The 12,940-nt window shown below is 43.0% G+C and overlaps 1 protein-coding gene across 31 annotated transcripts in view; it reads right to left on the bottom strand.

Annotated features, from left to right (window-relative positions):
- Nucleotides 1-12,940, bottom strand: part of Rbfox2 (RNA binding fox-1 homolog 2) — a 227,604-nt gene that overhangs the window by 146,899 nt on the left and 67,765 nt on the right. For 24 of the 31 annotated variants that reach the window (XM_029469575.2, XM_085831837.1, XM_029469577.2 and 21 more), the window contains exon 2: nt 4,362-4,412. The exons of 6 other annotated variants lie outside the window; for them this stretch is intronic. In XM_029469575.2, coding sequence (XP_029325435.1) covers nt 4,362-4,412 — 51 coding nt within the window. Of the gene's footprint in view, nt 1-4,361; nt 4,413-10,565; nt 10,587-12,940 lie in introns of those variants that run through there. One more of the 31 variants, XM_029469588.2, reaches the window with a different exon arrangement.

Below are 12,940 nucleotides of genomic sequence, written 5' to 3'. Positions count from 1 at the left end.
TGAAATCAAGGTTAGAGTTTCCTTGCAAACAGTTCACATTTGAATGTTTTGAGAACATTTAAGACATGAGAAATCTTTGCTCAGTCGGATTAGATGCAGGCAAAACAAATGCAAAGAACTACTGAGAGAGAACAAAAACAGACCTCCATGGGGCTACTAGGAATACCATTAATGTCTTGGAGCACACACACTGCCAAGTCTGGTGACATACCTGTGACCCCAGCACTTTGTAGGCTAAGGCAGAAAGATCCAAAATTGGAAGTGAATTTGGAACATACAGGGAAGCTATCTCAAAAGATAAACAAAAATTAACAGACAATGGACATTTTGTGAAGCTAGTTTATGAAACAACCTAGTAGCATTTCTACTAGTAGATCTGTATGCAATTTTAAACAAAAGTTTAAAATTACTTTCCTACTTCAACCATCCTCGGTGGCCTATTAGAGTGTATCATTTAATCACAGCTAAATGAGCCTTTACTCAATGCCACCCAGTTAGTCCAGGCTGTATCAACATAATTGTCAACAGACCTTTCCACTCTCAGAAATGTCCCAACTTGAACAACAGATTAATATAATCCCTTTAACGATAGTAAATGTATAAGTTGTAATACTCAGAGGTGGCAAAGGACCAGTCTTAGGATTCCTGTGTTTCAAGGTTTCCAAGTCAATAATCTTAACAAGTCCTTGAGGCTTTCATAAAGAACTTAGACCTCTTCTAACTGGACTACCATTCCTAAGTCCCTTCTATTCAAGGGACTTCTATACAGTGCTCTCAAGAGCACTGGCTGCTCTTGCAGAGGACTTGATTTGATTCCCAGCACCCACATGGGAGTGCACAACCATCTGTAACTCCAGTGTAGGAGATTAGAGAACTTTTCTGGCCTCCACGGGTACCAGGCACACATACAATGCAGGCAAAACATTCATAGATATGAAATAAATCTTAAAACAACAGCAACAAAAATACTTTGCAATGTATGGTGATGCACACCTTTCTTTAATCTCAGCATTTGAGAGGTAGGGACAGGCAGATCTCTGTGAGTTCTAAGCCAGCCTGCTCTACAAAGAGTTCCAGGGCAGCCAGAGCTAAATAGGAAGACCCTGTCTCAAAAGCAAACCACCACCAAAAAGAAAAAAATGAAACCTTTACTAGTAGACAGGCTTCTTCCTGCTTCTCCTCATGGGTTTTAACATAACTGTGTCCTATCATTTACAACAGGGTGACTGGGCTGCAGTGGAATGCTGGCGTACTAAGTTGATGATGAACTGAGCCAGTGGTCATGCGCTCTTCCTACCTAGATCTATGGCTAAGCATCATAAAGTCCAGGAAACCTCTAAATGGAAGTAAAACCAAGAGCGAGCCAGTGAGTGTCAGTCACCTCCACTTTGAAGAAATGGACACAGGCACAAAAGACGTTCAAGATCTGATTAGGTGCTGACTTCAACTGCAGCCTTAAGGGAACATTTGCATCATCTACTGTAAGAGAAGTCAGAGAGCACTTGGGAGGCAGAGGCAGGCGGATTTCTGAGTTCGAGGCCAGCCTTGTCTACAGAATGAGTTCCAAGACAGCCAGGGCTACCCAGAGAAACCCTGTCGAGAGAAAGAGAGAGAGAGAGGGAGAGAGAGGGAGAGGGAGAGGGAGAGGGAGAGGGAGAGGGAGAGGGAGAGGGAGAGGGAGAGGGAGAGGAGGGAGAGGGAGAGGGAGAGGAGGGAGAAGGAGAGGAGGGAGAAGGAGAGGAGGGAGAAGGAGAGGAGGGAGAGGGAGAGGGAGAGGGAGAGGGAGAGGGAGAGGGAGAGGGAGGAGAGGGAGAGGGAGAGGGAGAGGGAGAGGGAGAGGGAGAGGGAGAGGGAGAGGGAGAGGGAGAGGGAGAGGGAGAGGGAGAGGGAGAGGGAGAGGGAGAGGGAGAGGGAGAGGGAGAGGGAGAGGGAAGGGAGAGGGAGAGGGAGAGGGAGAGGGAGAGGGAGAGGGAGAGGGAGAGGGAGAGGGAGAGGGAGAGGGAGAGGGAGAGGGAGAGGGAGAGACACGAGAACTCAGAGAGGTTGAAATGTGAAGTCACTGATGACAGCATTTCATAACTTGCAGAAGAGCATTAGATGACAATGAAAGTCCTGGGTGGAAATGGTTCTCACGTGTTTAGAGCAGAATACCAAAAGAATAAGGAAAGCAAATAAAGACACAATTAAAATTCATCTCACTACCCTACCCCAACCTCAGCTCCTGGATTTGCTGAGACAAAACCACACTTGGGAGCTGTAAAGATTACAAGTTCAGTTCCTGCCCAGCACAAGTGACCACTGTTTCGCACTGATCAGTGCCTCCCAAATCGCAAGGCACTGAGTGGGAGTTCACAGGGTTAGGTGTATTAATTAGCAGCACTTATTTGGATTCTGTATCCATCCAGTACAACAAGCAGCTATTCGATATTTGCGTATTTGCACTCTTCTAAGATCCCTAATTCAAAGACCCAGCCAGAGTACAAAACAAAGCCCAAGAAAATGAATGGAAATAAACCTTTTACCACTGGAATGTGCCTCAAGTAAAGCCAGCAGCGTTGCCCCACAGCAAAGGGTCTGCACTAGTCTCTAACACAGCAGCACAAGTAACAAAGACCACAGACAGATCCTACAAAGAAGAGCAGTGCAGGGGTGTGGGGCAGACGCTGCTGAAGGAGCTTTAACACAGTCTTACCAAGTCTTCTGCTTAGCTCCTCACTGATCTGCAACCCTCACAGAAACACAAAACTGGACAGTATTCTTCAGAGCCTTGAAATTCAGAATTTTATTTCCCTACAAATACATCAATAAACCTGCCATCTAATCCTCAGAGAGGCCATTTTATAAATAATTAACTATGAGCATTACTATGTAAGATTAAATTAGATTGAATGTAATCTCCTATATGTTAGTTAGCACCCTGGGTGAAGAACAAAGGATAAGTCCTTCTTATAAAGCCGCCCTTAACAATACAGTTCTCACTCTGCATGACAGAACCACCCACAGGGATGTTTAACATTAGAACCACTACACCCAATCTGCAACTGACTCAGTTGGAATCTACAGGGGCTCATCTCCAGGCACCAGCACTTTCTTTCTGATGTATGGCCAAGATACAGAACTGTCAAAGGTCATAAATACCACAGCCAGTAGAAACTCCAGGGCAGGGCTACACTAAAAAGGAAAACACACACGTCACTACCATTCTCTTTAGATTTAGGGCCAGTGACCCTATCTTTCTTTCTTTCACTTACTATTCAATGTATGTGAATATACTGTAATGCAGCTGTCTTCAGACACACCAGAAGAGGGCAGCAGATCTCATAATAGAATGCTGTGAGCCACCATGTGGTTGGCTGGGAATTAAACTCAGAGCAGGATTGGTATACAGCAGAGACAAGGAAATCCACTATCCCTAACTACTGATTGGTAGGATAACTTGGCACACATGTTCGTGGATGTCAAGAACTAAAAAAACTATAGGATCCTGGCTCGAGCTAGTTCCTGAGTCTGGTCTGCAGCCCCATCAGTCTTTAGGTGTTTCATTCAATAATATTCCTGTTTGACTGAGATTACTGAAATTGGGGTCTGAGTTGTTTGTATGGTAATTCCCAGGCCCCAACAGCCAGTTGCACTGAGGCTGTCTTGTAGGAAGCACTTCTGCCCAGGCTTTGAGAGAGCTTAGGACCAACAACCCTACAACAAAGGCAACAGAAACTGCTTTTTCTCAAGTAAGCCTTCCCGTATAAAACCCACATGGCTAAGAAAACCCCAGAGAGAAGAATGGAATTGTCTTGCTGCAGATTATTGCAAAGATTAAAAAAAAAAAATCTGTGCAAACAGAAGCCAAGTGATTGAAAATAAAAAGATAAGTCCAGTATTAAGAACTAGGAGGTCTGCTGGGTGGTGGTGGCACACATCTTTAATCCCAGCACTCAGGAAGCAGAGATAGGTGGTCTCTGAGTACAAGCACAGCCTGGTCTACACAGTGAGTTCCAAGCTAGCTAAGGCTACACAGAGAAATCCTGTCTCAAAATGCTCCCCCTCAAAAAAACAAACAAAAAATAAAGCAAAACAAACAAACAAACAAAAGAACTAGGAGGTACCAAGAAAGTGAGGTTAAAAACTCATAGCCTAGAGATGAAAAGCATCAGAGCGGATGTACTGCTAAGAGATTGTTTCTCCTGTAAGAGCCATACTTTAAATAACATGACTATAATACCTTCAGGATTAAGAAGTGTACTTAATTCATAATATCTAAAAGCAAATTCATTGGTAAAACAAATTATACTACCTTCAAAAATGTAATTTCAGGAGAAGTTCTTTCAGAGCATACTAATAGGATTAGAAGCATAGACACATACCTGGCCATCCCTTGCTGGGAATCCATGATAACCCGGGGTCAGTGGCTCGTTCTAAGACAAAATAATAATAATAATAAAACTTTAAAAGAAAATGTTAAGAATCAAAATCATTCAAACTAATCAAATATGAATTTTGTCTCAAGTTTCCAAAATTTGCCATTTTTAGAATCTACCTTCCTTACTATAAGCTCTCTCCAGCTAAATACTACAATGCCATAAACACAAACACACTATAGACAAATCCTAGTTTCTTTCTCTTTATGCAGGTAAACGGTTTCCTTCTCTGTGTACCTCAAGCTGAGTACTACAGAGACACGGAAGAGGAAGTCCTAACTTTGTTCCCCCTGGAGTTTGAGCAGATCCAGAGGCTGACACAGAACAGAGTTCCACACATTTCCATGTGTTTCACCCTGTTGAGAAATGCTTTCAATCTGGAGAGTGTCAGTTCCTTTATCAGTTCTGTTAGCCCAGATGCAGCTCCACTTCTGTTCAGGTCTCCCTTACCAACTCACTCACCAACTGGGTCACAGTGACTCCTCGAACGCATACACATTAGTGTCACTTACATTACTTGCACTGTTCACTTTCCACGTCATCTATTAATTTCTTCCTTTTGGAATTCACATTTAGTGTGTCTCATTTTCATACCAGACAGTTAAATCAAGATCCCTGAGGGCAGAGGTGCCTGGCCAACAGAAGCTACGCCACTAACTCAGCAGCACAGCGTACACATCATGAGTACCCACCTTGGCTGACTGGACCCACTTGATCATCCAGGCAATAGATATTGGGTACTAAAATTCCAATTAACATTAAATGGCTAAAGACATGAGAAAGGTAAGCAAACGATGCCCCCTCCCAGGAAACTTTAGGAGATAGTGCACACACAAAGGACAAACAGCACATAATTTCTTTGTAATTTCTAAGAATTCGATGTAGTTACTTAATAGCCTAGTTCTCTTCTGGGTACTTGGATGTTCATTCATACTAAAGAAAAGAGGAATGTTCATTGATGGGGCTTCATGGAAAAAGAATAAAATTTCCACTTAATGGCAGCCACATCAAAGATATAATTACATTCAAAAGCATGGTCATGTATTCACACAGAGTCAAAGTTTATACTCCCTCCAAAACAATGAGAAGTAGGGTCAATTTAAGCTTATACAGGACCATTGTCTCTTGTCCATCATACCCCATTCCCTCCCAAGATCTAGCATACTGACTAACACATGGTAGGCACCTAAAAGAATATTTAAGCAAGGGGCTGGAGAGATGGCTCAGCAGTTGAGAGCACTGACTGCTCTTCCAGAGGTCCTGAGTTCAATTCCCAGCAATCACATGGTGGCTCACAACCATCTGTAATGGAACTCAATGCCCTCTCTGGTGTGTCTGAAGACAGTACAATGTATTCATATACATTAAATAAATAAATAAATAAATAAATAAATCTTTTTAAAAAGTATTTAAGCAAATGAATGGAATTGATCTTACATAAGCTGGTGATTCTAAGTTATTTTCTGTACCTATAATTCTTTGGACACTTAAATATTTAGTCTCCTCAAAAAAAAAAAATACCCTCTAGTCAGTATTAGAGATGCCTCAAAAGTTATGGATATCAAAAACAAAAATCTTGGTAAAGGGTGAAGAGTGAGATTTCCAAGGGAGTGTGACACTAGCCTCAGGTCAGGCGCGTCTGCTTCTCTATAAGGATGAATTATCCTTCCTCTGAGTCCATTTCTGTGTGTATGTGTGCTGCTGGGAAGTAACCCAAGGCCTTACATGTATTAGGCAAGCATTCTACCACTGAGCTATATCCAGCCCATTTACATTTATTTAAATAAAACCTCTAGATTCCAAGAGAGAGTGGGGCAAGGACTAGACATGTGGGTCAATAAAGTATAGCTAAAGGTGTGTGTGTGTGTGTATGTATAAAAGCCTCACAATTATAACTAAATAATGTTTTTAAAGGATGCTAAGAGTGTCAAGGGCAGAAAGAATAGCCATTTTAAGAAATGCTGATGAAACAATTGGATATCCACATGTAGAAAGAGCTAAAGGTCCGTGCCATATACTAAGTTAACTCCAGCTAAATTGACCTAAAAGTATAAAGCTTATGAAGGAAACCGTCAGTACCTCTGGGCAAGCAGTAGTTTCTTCACGAGGACACCAGAAGCATGGGGGGACAAGAAAGGAGGTCAAACCCTACAACTTTTGTCCTTCAGCGTCGCCCAGAAACAAAGGTAATCTACACCAGGAAGAGCACTCTGGACATCACATTTGATAAGGAAACAGTGTTCAAAGGATATAACGCACTCTTACAACTCAGCAGTGGGCGGGGGACTGGGGACCTTTAAAATGAAATGAGAGTTTGAAACTCTCCAAAAGCTATGGAAGATGGCAGGTAAGAGAAGTGCCTGTGCAGTGTCATCAGCCACGGGCACAACCCACAATCAAATGTCTGAGCAGAGCAAGCTGAGGTCAGAAAAAGAAATGAAGATTCTGCACAGCGCTGGTGGGATGGAAAGCAGCACCACCGCCTTACTCACTGGGTGGTCCCCCAAGACGTCACAGACAAGGCTAGGTGACAGTCAGATGGCTCTGCGGGAAAGGACAGACTGCTCTGGCAGAAGAACTGAGTTTCATTCCCAACACCCAAGTCAGAGGGCTCGAAAGTGCCTGGAACTCCAGCTTTGAGGCATTTGATGCCTGTAGCACGCGTGGGCCCCTGCACTGCACTCACATGTACATACTCACAACTTTGCACACACAATGAAAAATAACACAAAATAAAGTTAAACACACTGCTACTACATGGCCCAGAAATACCACAACAGGGAATATCGCCAAGGAAACAGAACGCACATGCACTCAGGCAGGCCATCGTGTTGAGAACAGCCTAATTTCACAGGGCCCAGAGAGTACAGCAGTGAACAACAGAACCATTAGACACAGGACACTAAATGTGGTTAAATCATGAAGATATCACAGCAAGCAAAAAAGACCAGAGAGAAAATGGCCAGAAACTTCATTGTTCTATTTATAGGAAATGTCCAACCCTAACAAGTCCATGGTGACAGAAAACAGCTGAGCGGTTTCTGAGGCAGAGGGTAAAAAATGAGCAGTAACCAGCAGTAACCAGCAGTAACCAGCAGCAGGTTCTACTGCAGTGATGACATGGTTTGAAATTGGGTACTGGTGACAGACGCACAGCTTGGGTGTTATACAAAACCACCTGAAGAGGTGAGATTACTAGCGGAGGAGCACCTCACTCTGTCTCTTCCTTTAAAATAATAGTCAGGGGCTGGCAAGGTGGCTCCGCCCGCCTGTGACCAAGCCTGAGGACCCGAAGTCAGTCTCTCAGACCGCATAGGAGGAGGCAAGGAGGTGACTCTGACCTCCACACATGCACTGTGGCATGTGTCTGTATATATGTACACACGTACACAAACACATTTTTAAATGTAAAAGGTATTAAAATAAAAATGACAATTAAAGGCAATGTTGACTCTCTTTCACACTAACAATTACAGGAAAGAACTATACTTAAATTATTTATAAAAATGGAGAGGAGGGGCAGGGCAGGAAGACTAGGCAGGAGAGGCGAGAGAACAGGAATCCTGATGTCCACATGCACCTCACTTGTTCTCAATTCTGTAGATTTACTGCAATGCTATACCCTAACAGTGACGGTGACAAAGAAAGCCCTCAGATCTTGAGCAGTCCAAGCAGCATGACTAAAGGATGGGAAGAAGGAGGAAGAAAAGGAAACAAAGAGGGGGATGACACAGGAATGTGTAAAGGAGTGTCCTGTCTTTGGGAGAAACTGCTGCCCTTGGCTGGCGGAACCTGGTTCAGGGACCCTGTTTTTCCCACTTTTCAGGTTCTCATCTCAACAATCATCCTATTTCACCCTTTAAAACTATAAAGATTTCAACATTTTCTCGGGAGTTATATCTGATTAAGAAAGTAGTCAAAAAGACCAAGTGCTTGCTAACAAGGACTCATACCCCCCAAACAACAATCCACTTATGCATCCTATGTCCTGACATCCTAGAGACCAACAGTACAGAAAACTGTTTAATTTGAGGGAGACAGAGTAAGAGCAAGCACATGCATAATCCTGGGAGCTCATGTCGTCTAAAACACTAGAAGCAAAGATGGAACAAGACCAACATCTGTTGTACCACAAGACTAAGGCTACTGGGAACTCTTCTGTGTGTTGGAGAGCTTTGTCTCAGAATGGCCTAAACTAAATGAAGAAGCATGGTTTTCCTTTTCAATTGTACCTGTACACCCATCTCTAACAATGCATTAGCTTCGCAGTATGTGTTTCCTAGCAACTCGCTCAATTCTGTGTGGGGCTCATTTCCACTTAGTGCACCCTGATACATCCACGCATTCTCAGTGCTGCTCTAGTACAGTATCCTAAATGCCAATGGGTATTTCCACCCTACGTTCTTGGTGAATACTGAAATTCCTCTCCCTCATTCTCCCTGCTTACTAACACACAGCTTGTGGGCATCCTTTTAGAATTGAGATACCACTTCCCATCCATGAAATCAGCAAAAAGCAAATGAAACTAACTGTCAAGACTGCACAAACAGGGATCATCATATCTAATGTAGGAACATAGCATACAGGGACCACTGACAAGCAATGGGGCAAAAATACCTAGTGCACACTCCACCTTAGAACTCTCCATTCTCTCTACTCTAGAGACTCACCAGTACACGTGCTCAGGAAGCTTCCTAGGAGGAGCTTCCGTCTCCCTCACAATGGGGAAATGTTATCGTTTATATAGCTTCAACATCCTGTGTGCCAGTTTAAAAATAAAGAGAACTCTCTAAGAACTATCTAAACTCATATATTTCAGCTTGCATGGCATGCACTTTAGACACTGAAGATATCTTGCTGGCTCGGTGTTGAGTTTTTAATCAGTGTTTAAACAGAGGAGGAAGCAAATACCACAGCACCGAACATAAGTCTAAGTTCCATGTGCCAATCCATGCAAACTGAATCACAACAAATACCTAAGCAACCATCAGTTATTACTCTGGTTCCAAATCACAGGGTTCAAAGTACTCAGAGACAGGATGAAGGTTTCTAAGGAGTACAGATCTAGTAGGTCCAGCCTGCTCCCAGCTTAAGGTTCAATTGCTAACTGGTAACCTAAGGTTCACACAATCCACTGCACTTCCTGATCTGCATAGTGGATAATAGCTGTTAGACTCACCTACACTCTCCTACCTTGCTGGGTGTGATGGTTTGTATATGCTCAGTCCAGGGAGTAGCACTATTAGGTGTGGCCCTGTTGGATTCGGTATGTTACGGTGGGCGTGATAAGACCCTTATCCTAGCTGCCTGGAAGCCAGTATTCTAGCAACCTCCAGATGAAGATGGAGAACTCTCAGTTCCTCCTGCACCATGCCTGCCTGGATGCTGCCATGCGCCTGTCTTGATAACACTGGACTGAACCTCTGAACCTGTAAGCCAGCTCCAATTTCCACGGCAGTTGTAGCATCTGTCTTACATTCCTATCAGCGATGATACACAAGGATTTCGACTTCTCCCCCATCCTCACAAACACCTGCTTATCTTGTCTCTTTTTTTCTTTAGTAACAGCTATCCTGTGAGTAGAAGTGGTTTCTATTGATAGCTTTAACCTTCTTTTTCTTATGATAGTGAACTAAGCATTCTTTCAGTTCTTCCTGGTCATTAATAAATGTTTATAGAACTATCTTGACAGTCTATTAAAATATTTTGCTCAATTGAGCTGTGGAAGATTATTCTGCTCTTCGGTTCAGTTGCTGGCTTGTGTTTTAGATATCAATCACTTAGTAGATACATGATTTGCACATTTTTTCCTATTACTGAGTTGCACTTCATTCTGATACTAGTGTCCTTTGCTGAATAAACTGCTGTTTAACTCTTCTCTGGGTTTTTGGGTTTGCCTTTTTGGATAGGACCTTGCTATGTAGCCCTGGCTGACCTCAAACTCTGAGCAATTCTGCTTCAGCTTCCCAAGTACTGACATGGCAGGCATGAGATGCCACACCCACCTAAAGATTTTAATTTTCATAAGGTCAAACACTGGTTTCCTCCTTCTGTATTCTGTGCTTTTAGTGTTATGCCCAAGAGTCCATAGCTAACCCCAGGGGCATGAAGATTCACCCTAGATGTTCTCTGATCATTCCAAAATCTCACCTCTTGCCTCCACCCTGAGCAGAGCTTGGACAGCACCTGAGGACCCGACTTCTTTGCATTTTTAAAGGTCCCTTGGGTCTCCACCTATCACCATCTTCTTCAGTTCTGAGAAAATGAAATTACATACTCATTCTATTTATCTGCACAGATTTCTATCTCCAAACTGTCTTTTCTTCTGGGCCCTTTTATCTGCTTTGCTAGCATTCATGGTGTCAGTAGAGGGCACGGCAGAGACACCATAAGAGGAAAAGTCCTTGCTTCCAAGTCCTAGCCTCTCTTATATGAAAAGCAGTTTTCCTTCCATCCAGCCCCTGCACAGCAGCCAACAGCTGGAAGCATCCCCAGAGCCCTTTACTGCTGATACATATGAAAAGAGTAAATCTCCAGCATCCTGAAGAGTGAACTTCTGATAATTCGGCATGAGACTTCATTCTCTGCCATCTAGAATTATAGCCATGCCTCTCTAACATAGTCCAGATTTGGTCTGGAGGGTGAAAAGCATGGAAGCCAGCTCTTAGGTGTCCTACTTAATGAGTAGGTGCTAGTATAAAAGTGACACTATCTTGTTTGGCCTCAGTGGGAGAGGATGTGCCTAGTCCCGAAACAACTTGGTGTGAAGGGGTGGAGAGTAGAATTGGGGAGTAGGGTTGGGGGACTCACACCCAGAGGGGGATTCCCCTTCTAAGGGGAATGAGGAGGACTTACATGAGATTGTACTGGGAGAAGAGGAAGAGCTAATATCAGGTTGTAAAGTGAATAAGTAAATTAATTTAAAGAGTTACACTATGTTTTATCACATATCAATCATATTAGTATATTACATCTACTTTTATGTATCCCATTGTTTAGATTTTATCTGAATTAACATATGGCAATCCTGCATTGCATTTATCAAGTTTCTTATCCACATTCTAGCAGTCTCTCTCCTGAACAGGCCCAGACTGATACAAGCAAAATAAGGTGAAACATTAAAAGCTGCTTACTAGTACAGAATAAATGTATTTAATGTCTTAACATATTACTTCGCTAAAGTCCTGATATGTCATTCTATAGTAAGAAACAGACTCAGAAAAACCATGTAACTTCCTTACAGTATTACAAATCCAAGTCCATTTAGTGCTCCAATTTTTGCTGGTTATCTACTGTTATCTATGTTTCTTCACAGAGCCTAGAAACCCATCTATGCACAGAATGTAGCAAGTCCCACTACTACCCTTTGAGTGAGCTTGGAGTCTAGGAACTTAGATCTGGACAGGGCTCTTTTTCAGAACCAGTCAGAGTGGCTCCTATCAGTTGATGCTTGCTTTCCTACTGAGAGTCTGAAATTTGGGATCACGATACCCCCTATGTAAACAGCCCCCTCCCAGCCCCCATCTAATTGCGCTTCCCCAGCAGACAGCACTGTCACAGCTCACTGTGACAAATTCTGTCCTCAGCAACTCCACTGAAAAACAGAGCCTGGTCTTCCTTAGACCTGGGGCTTCTTGCATCCTCTTCTTCAGCTGTGCCACTCTCAATCCATTTTGTCTTACAAAGCTGCAGCATTACTGTATGCAGTGCTGTAGGCCTGAGATAGCCTGGGAGGCCCCAGAACAAGCCCCTGGCATCTACTCACTTTGTTAAACTGAATAGACAGAGAAATAGGTCCTTTGCCCTCAAGAAACTTCACAGGCTATTTAAATTCCCCTTCCTTCACTTCTCTAGTCTTCACTCCTTAATCTGTGCAGCACTTAAATGGATTAGATATATTTCCCTGAGCTAAATTTCATTCTTAGTGCTGAAGTGATGGTAAATAAATATTTAATAAGTCCATCAGACAAAAACCTGAGATACAGAGCTCTAATAAACTCAAAAGAACACACACACAGTTTTCTACCTTCCCCATCTTAGTGTGTTCTTCATTAATAATAAATTTATAAACCCTTGAGCATTCCTGGTGGGGATGTAAAAGATCAGCTGTTATGGAAGACAACTTGCCAGTTCCTTGGGAAGTTAAATGAAGAGCTGCCATATGGCCCAGCCATTTCACTCCTAGGCACGTAAATCAAACATAGACCAGGTACTCAAACAAAGTGTAGATGCAGCACTCCCCAGTTCCATTGTCAACTGTAACCCGAACATCAGTACACGAAGGTAAAGAGTGACTGATGTAAACAAAGGATTGCTATTTGGCTATTGAAAGATGTTTGCAAAGCTGGCCTGTGTTGCCTTATAGCAACTTATCAGTACACTGCACCAACGGAGAAAGCCAGTCACACAATGACAGAAAGTATGGAGAACAGTCAAACTCCTAGAAATGGAAAATGGGCCGGGGGCTGCTAACAGGAAATAAAGGGTCAGATCTCTATTGGGGTCATGAAAAATGCCTGAATAGT

This window comes from Mus caroli, unplaced genomic scaffold (genome assembly GCF_978045245.1).
Source record: "Mus caroli unplaced genomic scaffold, Mus_caroli_1 scaffold_16, whole genome shotgun sequence".
Classification (NCBI taxonomy): Eukaryota; Metazoa; Chordata; class Mammalia; order Rodentia; family Muridae; genus Mus; species Mus caroli.
This window is presented reverse-complemented; position numbering and strand designations above follow the sequence as displayed.